General features: G+C 43.0%; 1 protein-coding gene across 4 annotated transcripts in view; it reads left to right on the top strand.

The window, feature by feature from the left end:
- Positions 1-12,007, top strand: part of MED14 (mediator complex subunit 14) — a 94,100-nt gene that overhangs the window by 36,422 nt on the left and 45,671 nt on the right. For all 4 annotated transcript variants that reach the window (XM_077480881.1, XM_077480879.1, XM_077480882.1 and 1 more), the window contains exons 13-15: positions 3,923-4,082; positions 8,490-8,684; positions 11,848-11,982. In XM_077480881.1, coding sequence (XP_077337007.1) covers positions 3,923-4,082; positions 8,490-8,684; positions 11,848-11,982 — 490 coding nt within the window. The remainder of the gene's footprint in view (positions 1-3,922; positions 4,083-8,489; positions 8,685-11,847; positions 11,983-12,007) is intronic.

Genomic DNA, 12,007 nt, shown 5'->3' with positions numbered 1-12,007 from the left:
AAACGTATGTATTCTGAATGGGGGCACCCAGATAAACATTTTTTTCCTCCAAAAACGTTCTCAATACTTTATGCTATGGAGGAAGACTTTTTATAAGAAATTGTTTATTCCAGCAATTGACACTGCTATATCCTCTGTAAATAAAAACCTGACAATGCTTATATGATAAAGGATCCAACAGATAAGAAGTTGGAGTTCCTTATTAAAAACTATTTCGCTTGCATTCAGTCGTTCAACCTGCATGGCAGCGATCGGAGTATCTTAGTCCTTAAAGGACCAGTTTACAGATGTACTCAGTTATTCCTGATCAGCAGGCCCAGGATTTGGCAGGTGTATCAGAGGGATTGTGTTTCACAGTAGACGCCCCCACTTGCTCGAGTGGGGGGAAGGCTTCTACAGTTTTCAAGGGTCTGGCAGGAAAAATTTCAAGACAGATGGGTGGCTTCCTCAATTTCTCGAGGTTACAAACTAGAGTTCCGAGAGTTCCTGTCTCCTCACTTTCTCAGATCAAACGTTCCCAGAGATCCAGTGAAAAATAAGTTTCTCTTTCTAGCTCTGGATCATCTCTTATCTCAAGGATTGATATCGGAGGTCCCCTTGGAAGAGCAAGGTTTGAGCTTTTATTCAAACCTGTTCACGGTTCCAAAACCAAACGGGCATGTCAGACTCATTTTAGGTCTCAAACATCGAAACCAGTTTTTAAATATCCGTTCCTTTCGCATGGAGTCAATCCGATCAGTAGTCTCCATCCTACAGGTGAGAGAACTTCTGGCGTCAATCGACATAATTTTTTCCCCACTCATCAGAAATTTCTACGCTTCAAGGTAGAAATTCTTAATTTTCAGTTTGTAGCTCTACCTTTTGGTCTGGCTACTTTACCTCGAGTGTTTACAAAGGTCCTGGCTCCTCCTTTAGCCAGATTAAGGGCCAAAGGTGTAACAATAATAGCCTACTTACAATCGGTAGCCTACTTAAACCAAACTTTGGTCACCAGATTCAGCTACCTGGAAGACCTAGGTTGGGTTCTCAACCTGGAGAAATAGTCCTTAAAACCATCAAAGAGATTGCAGTACTTGGGGCTGATCATAGATACAGCTCAGAAGGGGGTGTTTCTGTCCCAGGAAAGGATCAGTTCCATAAAGGAACTAATTCAGTTGGTCAGAACAAAGAAGAATCCTTCTATTCGACTTTTCATGAAATTATTGGGAAAGATGATGGCTTCCTTCGAGGCCATTCCTTATGTGCAGTTTCATTCTAGACTGCTACAAAACAGTAGCCTGTCTACTTTAAACAAGAAGGTCCAAGCTCTGGACTTACCAATGCATTTATCTCCCAATGTGCGTCAGAGCCTCAATTGGTGGTTGATATCCAAGAATCTTCAAAAAGGGAAATCCTTTCTACCAGTCACCTGGAAGGTGGTAACAGATGCCAGCCTTCTAGACTGGGGAGCAGTCCTGGAAGAAGCATCTGTCCAGGGGAAATGGTCCAAATCAGAAGACCTTGCCCATCAATATTCTAGAGATGTCTGGCCCTGGAGGCCTGGACACTCAGACTACGGAATTATCCTGTCAGGATTCAATCCGACAATGCCACAGCAGTGGCCTACATCAATCACCAAGGGGGCATGAGAAGTCGTGTGGCCCAGAGAGAGGTTAATCGTCTTCTTTCTTGGGCAGAAAGCAACATCCCTTGCCCTATCGGCAATTTTCATTCCAGGGATAGAGAATTGGCAGGCGGACTACTTGAGCCACCAACAATTGTTCCTAGGAGAATGGTCCGTTCATCCCGCCATCTTTTTGTCAATATGTCAAAAATGAGGAGTGCCGGATGTGGATCTGTTGGCGTCCAGGTTCAACCACAAGATTGACAACTGTGTGTCAAGGACAAGGGATCCAATGGCATGCGGAACAGATGCCTTGGTCTTTCCATGGGATCAGTTCTCACTGATCTATGCATTCCCTCCTGTTCTGCTTCCATGGCTTCTTCGCAGGATCAAACAAGAAGGGAAGGATGGGATTCTTGTGGCCCCAGTGTGGCCTAGGAGATCTTGGTTTGCCGAGATTATAAAGATGGCGGTAGAGGACCCTTGGACCATACCGCTGTGGCCAGACCTTCTCTCGCAAGGTCCGGTATTCCATCCAACCTATTAAAAGCTAAATTTAACAGTTTGGCTATTGATACCCACATTCTAAAGAACCGTGGGCTGTCTGCTTCAGTAGTTTCTACTGTGGTTAATGCTAGGAAGCCGGCCTCCAGAATCATATACTATAGAGTCTGCAAGGCATGTGTCTCCTGGTGTGAAACCAGGGGTTGGCACCCCAGAAAATGTCATAGGTAGGATCCTTGAATTCCTACAGATAGGATTAGAAATTAAGCTGGCCTTGAGTACTATCAAGGGCCAGGTGTTTATCGTTATTTTTTTCAACGTCCATTTGCTTCACACTCTCTGGTTCGTAACTTTATTCAGGGGGTAACGCAGATTAATCCCCCAGTTAGATCACTCCTGAACCCTTCGGACTCAAATTTAGTCCTGTTAGCTTTACAAAAACAGCCGTTTGAGCTAATTTGAGATATTCCCTTGGTCTTCTTGACGAGGAAAATGTTTTTCTTGGCCATCTCTTCTGCAAGAAGAGCATCAGAGTTGGGTGCTCTTTCTTGTAAAGAGCCATATTTGATTATTCATAAGGTTAAGGTTGTATTGCGGCCTCATCCTAATTTCCTACCGAAGGTGGTATCAGGTTTTCATTTAAACCAGGATATTGTTCTGCCTTCATTTTTTTTTTTTTTCCAGAACCTCGTTCTGTGGAAGAAAAGTCACTACATTCTCTTGATGTAGTGAGGGCGGTCAAGGTCTGTTTGAAAGTGAACTCTCAGATTCGTAAAACAGATTTTTTTTTTTTTTTTTTTTTTATGCTGCCAGAAGGTCCTAAGAGAGGCAGGCAGCATCGACCTCTACTATTTCTAAATGGATTTGTCAAGCGATTGTTCAAGTTGATGGTTTAAAGAGGAAAATTCCTCTTTTTCAAATTAAAGCGCACTCCACCAGGGCTGTTAATGCTTCCTGGGCAGTGCATCACCAAGCCTCTATGGCTCAGATCTCCAAGGCCGAGACTTGATCTTCAGTCCATACATTTACCAGACTCTATCAAGTAGATGTAAAAGGTCAGGAGGATATCGCCTTTGGGCGCAGTGTACTGCAGGCTGCAGTATAAGTCCTCTAGTCTCTTGATGCCCTACTTTTCTTGTGTCTCCCTCCCTTCAGTTGTCATTGCTATGGGATATCCCACATAGTAACTACTATGACACTGTGTCCCGTGATGTACGATATGAAAATAGGATTTTTTATAAAAGCTTACCTGTAAAATCCTTTTCTTTGAAGTACATCACGGGACACAGAGGTCCCTCCCAACTTTGGTTTACACGTGTATTGCTTGGCCACAAAACTGAGGCACTCCCAGTAGTGGGAAGGAGTGCACATTTTTTCTTGGCGCGCCAGTGGCCATCACCTGAAGATGGGCTATAACCCACATAGTAACTACTATGGCTCTGTGTCCCGTGATGTACTTAAAGAAAAGGATTTTACAGGTAAGCTGTTATAAAAATCCTATTTTTATTTAGTAAGTGAAGACTAGAATGACATTCAGCTTTTAATTGCGATTGATGTCCCTGTGGCAGATTCTCCCTCGCTCACTGGCTAGTAAAACCATTGTCGCCTCAGTAATTGAGTTGAAATCTCTAACGGTGCCCCACATGTAGTAAAAAGACGGCAGTGGTTTTTATAGATCTCTATCCAAAACTATAAAGGAAAATATTGACCAAGAATAAATATTGATGTTATTATTGACCTGACTTTATTGTAAAATGTTTTATTTGGGAATAATAGAAATATAAAATAACCAAATATAATTAATTATTTTCTCAGGTTTTGGCTTGGACAGCAGCGTTGCAGACATTCGGTAAAGCACCTTCCCACTGTGTGCAGTGAAACCTTGCATTTGACAAATTATACCACACATCCTATAAACAGTCTCTCCAGACACAAGCTTTTTATAAAGCTTACACGTCTTCCGCAGTACTATATTGTAAGTAGTTTTTTCTTTAATAACTTTATTATTACTGATTTTAGATTTCAGATGACGAAATAATGACAGGGCATAATTTGAGACTGTGGCAAAACCACTGATCTGAGATGTATGCAGTTTACGTTTAATGCCATCTGACTTGTTTTCTGTGACTAAAATACCCAAGTAAATTAGTTCTTAAAATTTTCTTATGGCAATATTTACTGCAGAAAATGGGGGGTGGTGGTGTATTGGTTACTAAAAGTAGAAGTTCAACTACAGTCTAGAATAAGGACCACAGAGCCTCATGACTGCAGGCAAGTATTGCACTGCTGAGTCCAGAATCAATGGTAAGATGGTATAGGCATTTCACAGATTCATTGGTCAGGCTAACAGAACAGTAGTGGCCCTTTTTTAAACACATACCGTATATACTCGAGTATAGGCCGACCCGAATATAAGCCGAGGCCCCCAATTTACCCCCAAAAAAACTGGCAAACTTATTGACTCGTGTATAAGCCGAGGGTGAGACATGCCTGTCCATCCCTGTGTGTGTCCGTCCATCCCTGTGTGTCCGTCCATCCCTGTGTGTCCGTCCATCCATCCCTGTGTGTGTGTGTGTCCATCCATCCATCCATCCCTGTGTGTGTCCGTCCATCCCTGTGTGTCCGTCCATCCCTGTGTGTCCGTCCATCCATCCCTGTGTGTCCATCCATCCATCCCTGTGTGTGTGTGTGTCCATCCATCCATCCATCCCTGTGTGTGTGTGTGTGTCCATCCATCCATCCATCCATCCCTGTGTGTGTGTGTGTGTCCATCCATCCATCCATCCATCCCTGTGTGTGTGTGTCTCCATCCATCCATCCATCCATCCCTGTGTGTGTGTGTCTCCATCCATCCATCCATCCATCCATCCCTGTGTGTGTGTGTCTCCATCCATCTGTGTGTGTGTGTGTGTGTGTGTGTGTGTGTGTGTGTCCAGCCTACCTTTGTCCCGAGCCTCCGTCCCGTGCCTTGCCTCCTTGCCTCCGTCCCGTGCCGTGCCTTGCATCCGTCCCGTGTCGTGCCTTGCCTTGCCCCCGTCCCGTCCCGTGCCGTGCCTTGCCTTGCCTCCGTCCCGTGCCCTCTTCGTCGGCGGCCATTGTAAAATTCAAAAGCTGCGCCGCCGCCTTCGCCTGTGATAGGCGGAACACTGAATTTCCCAGCAGCCTGTGTTCCGCCTATCACAGACGTCGTATCATCCTCGTCCGTAGTACGAGGATGATACGATGTCCGTGATAGGCGGAACACAGGCTGCTGGGAAATTCAGTGTTCCGCCTATCACAGGCGAAGGCGGAGCCGGAGGCGCGGCTTTTGAATAGAATGGCCGCTGTCTGTCTGCTCGATACGCTGATCGAGCAGGCAGACAGCGATGACTCGAGTATAAGCCGAGGGGGGCACTTTCAGCCTCAAAAAAGAGGCTGAAAATCTCGGCTTATACTCGAGTATATACGGTATATATAACAAAAAGCTATAAGTGACAACAAAATCACTGATTGAAGCAGTAGCATTTCCCACCTATTATGATAATATAGTTGATTTATTACAGATCTAGTATGCTTTTAGTATTTAGAAAATTCGTAGCATGTTTGGAAGCTGAACCTCACTCTGCTGAATGAATGGATATCTGGTGTTTTGAAGAAATTACATGAATGTTTCAACTTCTGTGTTATTTAGAACATTTTTAGTTAAGGTGAGGACCGGAACACATTAACCGGTGAAAAAAATCAAAATCAAAACGGTGATTGGGTAAAAAAAACAATATTCCTCACTTTTTAGTTAATGTTTTAAGAGGATTGACTTCTCTCTGCTCTGCTGAGAAAAGTGCCAACATTTTTGCTAGATAGTTTTTCTTTCCATTAAGATTCTTATTGCATCGCTGCTGACCTGGCCTCTATATACAGCTATCCACGTTTGCTTTTCCTCTGGTTTACTTTTGAACGCCGTCCAAGGCCCCACTGGACTGGATTTTTATATTGCCGAGTTATGCTAAAATGTGACCTTCATGCACTGGGCTCTGCATTGTGGTGCTTTCCAGACCTGTGTGCATTTGTCCAAGTTGGCCACTGCGTGATGTCCAGAGCCAGGGCACTGCCTCAACTGTGACCCTGTCTCTGAAGACTCGTTATGAGTAGGCATACAAACCAAGCATCAGGCACTACTGTTATGTCCGTTAGCCGCCAGTGGTTTCACCGTGGATGAGGTTAACACTGAAGGATTAGGTGTTGACATCATGTGCTGGGTGGAGTGACGCTTGCACTCTGCTCTTCCTTGACAGTCATCATTGAGAAAGCTCCTTCCCACTGCTTATCCTGATTTCATGAGATGAAGAACTCTCCTCAGTCTGTCCTTGTTGCTTGCCTACAGTGACCTGGTCCTGCTAACCAGCAGTCAGATCCTGAGCTATGTTGCCGTCTGCCTTGTGCACCTCCTTAAAACTAAAATAAGCTCGACATGTGAGGGATAAGTCCCGCCATAGTTTGTGCCTGTATCTCACCCTCTGGTTCTGGTAATGCATTCTGTGTGATCCCTGAGGTGCCTTATACTGAGGGACTGAAATGTTGCATCTGCAATGGTCAATACAATCTTCAGTCTTCTTTTACTCGTTCAGGTATGGCTGCCCCTTCTGTTCTATCTCGGGAGATAGTCATGTGGGATATTATGGCCCAAATGGCATTTTCCTCTGCAAATGGCTTTCCTTTGCAGAGCCTTGTCTGATCTGCCTGCGGCCCATGAGCTTTCAGTTGCCAATGCTGTTTATTACTGAGTCTCTTAAGTCCTTAGGAAAACAAACTTCCACCAGAGGAGTCAGTCTTCTGGCAATACTCCAAAACTTAGAGACCTTTGTGGTATGCACTACCTTAAATATACAAGAATTGCCTGTGGCTTCTATCATTGCTCTTGGTCTCCTTAGACCTCAACAGATGAACCATCACACGAGACGCATTACCCACAGCTCAAGATTTCCCTAGGAGAAACTTTAAATTCTCTAGGCCTGGATCTGATAGCAGCCTCCTTTTTGAGTCCGACCTATTTGCTCAGTTCCTTTCCAGACCCTTGTGACACAACATTCTGTCATCATGGGACAAGTCAGTCTAGCCTTTGGACAAACTGACTAGTCTTGTACCTAATGTCAAGCTGTCCCTGAATTGGTGGCTCAGAAATTCCATGCTAGAGTCTTGAAAAGTTCTTCCAGTCTTCTGGAAAATCCTCCCCTTCGCTAATCAGAGGACTCTCAGCTTCCAATTTTTGTAATTTTGGTCAATTTGTTTCTTCAAAACTGTACTCCATCCCAAAATCCTACCCCCCCATTTGGCTGGAGGGACATTTGATCCAGATTAAGCTGGACAGTGCCATGAAATTCATTTACATCCCTCTGGATCCTGATGATATCCTTTACACTTGAATTTACTACTGTTGAATTCTTTTCTATTTGTGTCTCTTTATTTTTGCTTTTCTTATGACATAATACTTGTTCCTGTCATTGCTAGCCCCTGTGTGGCAGACCTTTTGCATATTAACCACTAGAAACTATTGAAATAGAAAGTGGTTTACATCAACTGTCAGGAACTGTCATAAATCTTACCGTAGCAAGAGAGGTAGAGTGTATCCTGTCTTGTCATTGGTTATTCCAGATCTGGATCTTCTGTCTCAAAGACCAATATACTATCCTGCTGAGCAATTGATGGCCTCAACAGCATGGTTGTTTAAAGCCAAGGTTCTGAGTGACAGAGGCATCTCTGAATTTGTGATTCCCGTTATGCTAAAAGCTAGTAAGTCTACTTTTCACAAGGTCGAACACTGAAGCTGGAAGGTACTCTTTGCTTGATGCAAGGATAGAAACTTTAATCTGAGGAACTTCTCAGTGGGTCGTATCCCAGCCTTTTTGCATATAGGCCAAGACCAACATTTGTCCCTTCATGTTTTCAGGGATCAATCCTTAAAGCCTTCTAAATTTATAGGTCAGCTGTTATGGACTTCTCTCCTTACTGTCTTTTAACAGTAGTAGCTTTACATAAAATTGTGTGAGTGGGTGTGCATTTCTGCACTGAAGCTCTGTGAGCAGATTTTACAATCTGATTGTTTTTTTGAAATTTAAAACAATAGTAAATGGATGTTTTTGTTTTTTATTATTATTCTATTTTTGAACACCACTGCCTCAGCAGGATGTTTTATTTTAATGCACTTTTTTTTTTATCATGTGTTTACCTGAGTGTTTATTGTTGGATCAAATTGTTCAGACATTGTCTGCATGGACTAGTTTGTTTCCAACATGCATGAGAGGATTACAGTTGGTTATATTTTTAGTATTTGTCTCTTTTAAAAAAAAAAAAATGTTTGTTTTTCTTTGATAATGGAACACTAAACAATTTTTCTTTTAAATTATAGGTAGTGGAGATGTTTGAGGTTGCTGGAAGCCCAACAGAATTACAGTACAACTACCACTTCCTGTCTGTCAGTCACAATGATGGGGAGGATAACCCACCCACAGCTCTACTGCTACAGCGATTCAAGACGAACATTGAAGAGCTGTCTTTTGATGGGACATGGCGGAAGCAAGCAAAAGCAGGCTGTAAACGCAAGGTGAGTTATTTTCTATTCTGCTCATAATGATTGAATAATAAAAAAAAGTAAGTTTCACAAATTTTGTTATTGACTTAAAGTGGTTGTATAATCATAAAAATGACTTTTACCTACAGGAAAGCCTATAATAAGGCTTACCTGCAGGTAAAAAAAATCTCCTAAACCTGTACGGTTTCGGAGATATTCCCCTCGCAATGTGCCGCTGACTGCAGCGGCGCATGCGCACAGGGGATTCTCGGCTGAAAGTCCGGCAGACACCGGACCCTGGCAGGAAGATATCTCCCGCGTGCACTCGCGGGAGTGACAATATCGTAGCGCCGGAGCCGCAATACTCGGAAGAAACTCTGAGGGAACATGTCAGCTCCCTCAGCGTGGATCGGGCCAGATGTCGGGGCCTCGTTCTAAGGTAAGTATTTCATAATAGGCTAGTATGCGGTGTATACTAGCTCATTATGCCTTTTCCTTTGCAGGTAAGAAAGAAAAAAAAAAAAAAAAAAAAAACTTCAGCGAGTATACAACCGCTTTAAAGAATTACTGTACCTTTTTTGGTACAAGTTGTTTTTGCTCCCACCTGGTCCAGTACTTTGCTCTGTCCAAGTTCCAGCAATCTTAAAAGTAAGCCTCCAAGATAAAGTGGATTCTGTGGGAACATTTTTAGTTGAAAGGCTGTGTGTCTCTAGACTGCTCACAGTGAGTATAGTGACTGGTGGACCAGGTGGGCTGAAATTAGGACAGCTTATATTAAAAGTAAAGTGGTTCTTTAGGGTGTGCTTCGCTTTTCACTGAAATGTAGGTTACTGTTTTAGATACCTTAATTCGCAAATTTTATTAAAACAAGTCACTTCAATGTTCGTAAGCTTTGTCCTATAGACAGGACCATGAGCTTTCTGCCAAACCTTGTTTGGTATGTACCAATTATATTTGTTTCACTGCCATTCTACATGGGAGCTCTAAAATGGATGCAGGTAGTCTGCAATGAGGAAAAATCTGCCAATTATCACAATCGCCTTTAGCAGCCTTGATTTTTTTATTTTTTTTTTATGTGATCTGAGTTGATCTTGAACTTTCAGAAATGGTTGGAACAGACTCCTCATATAGTGTGTCTGGGTCTAATCCTGGATAGAGTTCAAGCCAAAGTTTTCCTTCCATAAGAGAAACTGCAGAATTTCCAGTCTTGAATTCAAGTTCTCCAGTCCAGGAGTTGTGTGACTCGTCACTTTTGCATGAGAGTAGGCTTGATTTTAGTCTCTGCGGTAGGTTAATATGCCCAGTTCCACACCAGACCTATCCTAATCTAATCTTTCTTTCTCTGATGCCTCTTTTTTGCTTTCTTCGGAGGTTCAAGATGGAGTGTATTTTCGTGATCCCTCACAACTCTGGACTGACTTAAGCGGATGTGGTTTGCCATCCTTTACGACTCCTGGTAGGAGCTCTGTGGTCACTTCAGGACCATCAGGATCTTCTGTCCCAAGGTCTTATTTGCTATCCTGCTTCATGGTTGCTGACTCTTAACAGCATGAGAGTTGAAGCCCAGGTTTTGAGGGACGGGGGCATCTCTTAAGTATGATTTCTGCAATGCCAAGTGCTAGGAAGTCTAAAAAAATTTTCAGGGTTTGCCAGTGGATGTGGAAGGGGTACATTCACATGGTGTAAGTGTCCCAGGAGTTTTTCCATGGGGTTAATACTTTCATTCAGCTGTGTGTGAACTGATGTTTGACTCCCAGCGCTATCATAGGTAGGATCTTTTTGTTTCAGAGACTGTTGGCCTCTCTCTGTTTTCTTATACAGATTAATATCTTTGTACAGTTGGTCTTCGATGTAGTCTCTCCTGTCCATTTAGCCACAGGGGTTTTTTTTTTTCTTGTTGCCATAACCTCTGTGGCCCTCTTTGTCTGTATTCCATGAAGATTTCACTGCAGTCATGCAGGATATTATGGGTCTAATTGCACAATTGATTATTGACACTGACTGCAGAGGCCATAAGCGTGTTTTTACGTCTTTAGAGCCTTTTCCGATCTGCCTGTAGCCTCTGAGCTTTCAGCTGCTGAAGCTGTTTGATGCTGAGTCCATTAGTCTTTAACAGACTAACCTACACCAGAGATGTCAGACTTTTGACATTATGGCAAAACTTAGAGGCTGTTTTGGCTATAATCCCTTACTGAGACTGGAAGGACCCTGAAAAAGTGGTCATGTACCTGTTTGAGGAGGACATTGTTAAATAGTGGCCTGCCCCTGTTGTGGTTCTGGCAGTTTCCCATCTTAACAAAGCCTTAACTATCCTTGGGGAGAACACATCTGTTTCCCAGGACCCCACTGACAAGCAATTGCAGGCCCTTTCTGAAACCTGATAACCTGGTTATCAGAAGGGATCCCATTGCTATTCAAACTGATCCTTACATTATAGAGCATCTGGAGCTCATGCTTGCATCCGGGAGCTACCTTGTGGATGCATTGTTCAAGGTCTCACAAGTCATTTACCATGCAAAGTCTCCTGTCAGCTCTTTGGCACAATTGCTGGGCCGCAGAACCAACATGTAAAAAATGACTGCTTTGCATCCCCTTTGAGGGACAGAGCCTCTTTGGAGCTGCTAATCAACGATCTCAACTGAATAAGCCTAAGGCTCCATTTTGTAATGCTCATCCCTTTTCAGAGGCCAAGAAGGGTTCCTTTTGTTTGCAACAAAAGATACACTGACTGGAGGATCATCTGATAAATATTCAGGCAGTGATCTACATTGATCATCGGTGAGCAATCTGAAGTCTGAACTGGTCTTCTATTCATATGTTCTCTAAGTTTTACCAGGTGGAAGTTCAGGCCTCTTCTGATGCCAACTTTATGCGTAATGGCTTTCAGGTTGCTCACTGAGCTGCAGGTAGTCCTCAGTTCTGTTGTTTCTTGTGGGCCTATTAGTATTTTCTTGCTGTAGCCCACCCCACAGTTGGAAAGCTTTTGAACTTTCGAAAAGTCTCTCAACTTCCTTGTCCCTCTGTGAACGTCAAGAAATGGATTTTGTGGTAAGTAGTACAATATTCACATTTTGTAAATATGTTGATTTAGTTGTACATATTTTGGTTGGCTACAACTGAACTTTTTTTTAATACCCTTAAGAGATCAATTATTACTTATTTTATCATTTACAGAACTTTTTTTTTTCTTCTGCAGCTTTCTGGAGATCAGGGTTCTCCAGAATCAAAGAAGCCAAAGCGGACAGGGGAAATGTGTGCCTTTAATAAAGTACTCGCTCACTTTGTGGCCATGTGTGATGCCAACATGCCGTTTATCGGACTTCGAATGGAGGTGTGTCTGTGTGCTGGTTTTTAAA

Source organism: Lithobates pipiens, unplaced genomic scaffold, assembly GCF_037356315.1.
Source record: "Lithobates pipiens isolate NorthernLeopardFrog02 unplaced genomic scaffold, aLitPip1_a1.2 Scaffold_16, whole genome shotgun sequence".
In the NCBI taxonomy this organism is placed as follows: Eukaryota; Metazoa; Chordata; class Amphibia; order Anura; family Ranidae; genus Lithobates; species Lithobates pipiens.
Note: the sequence above shows the minus strand (reverse complement) of the source record. Positions and strands in the feature narration are given on the sequence as shown.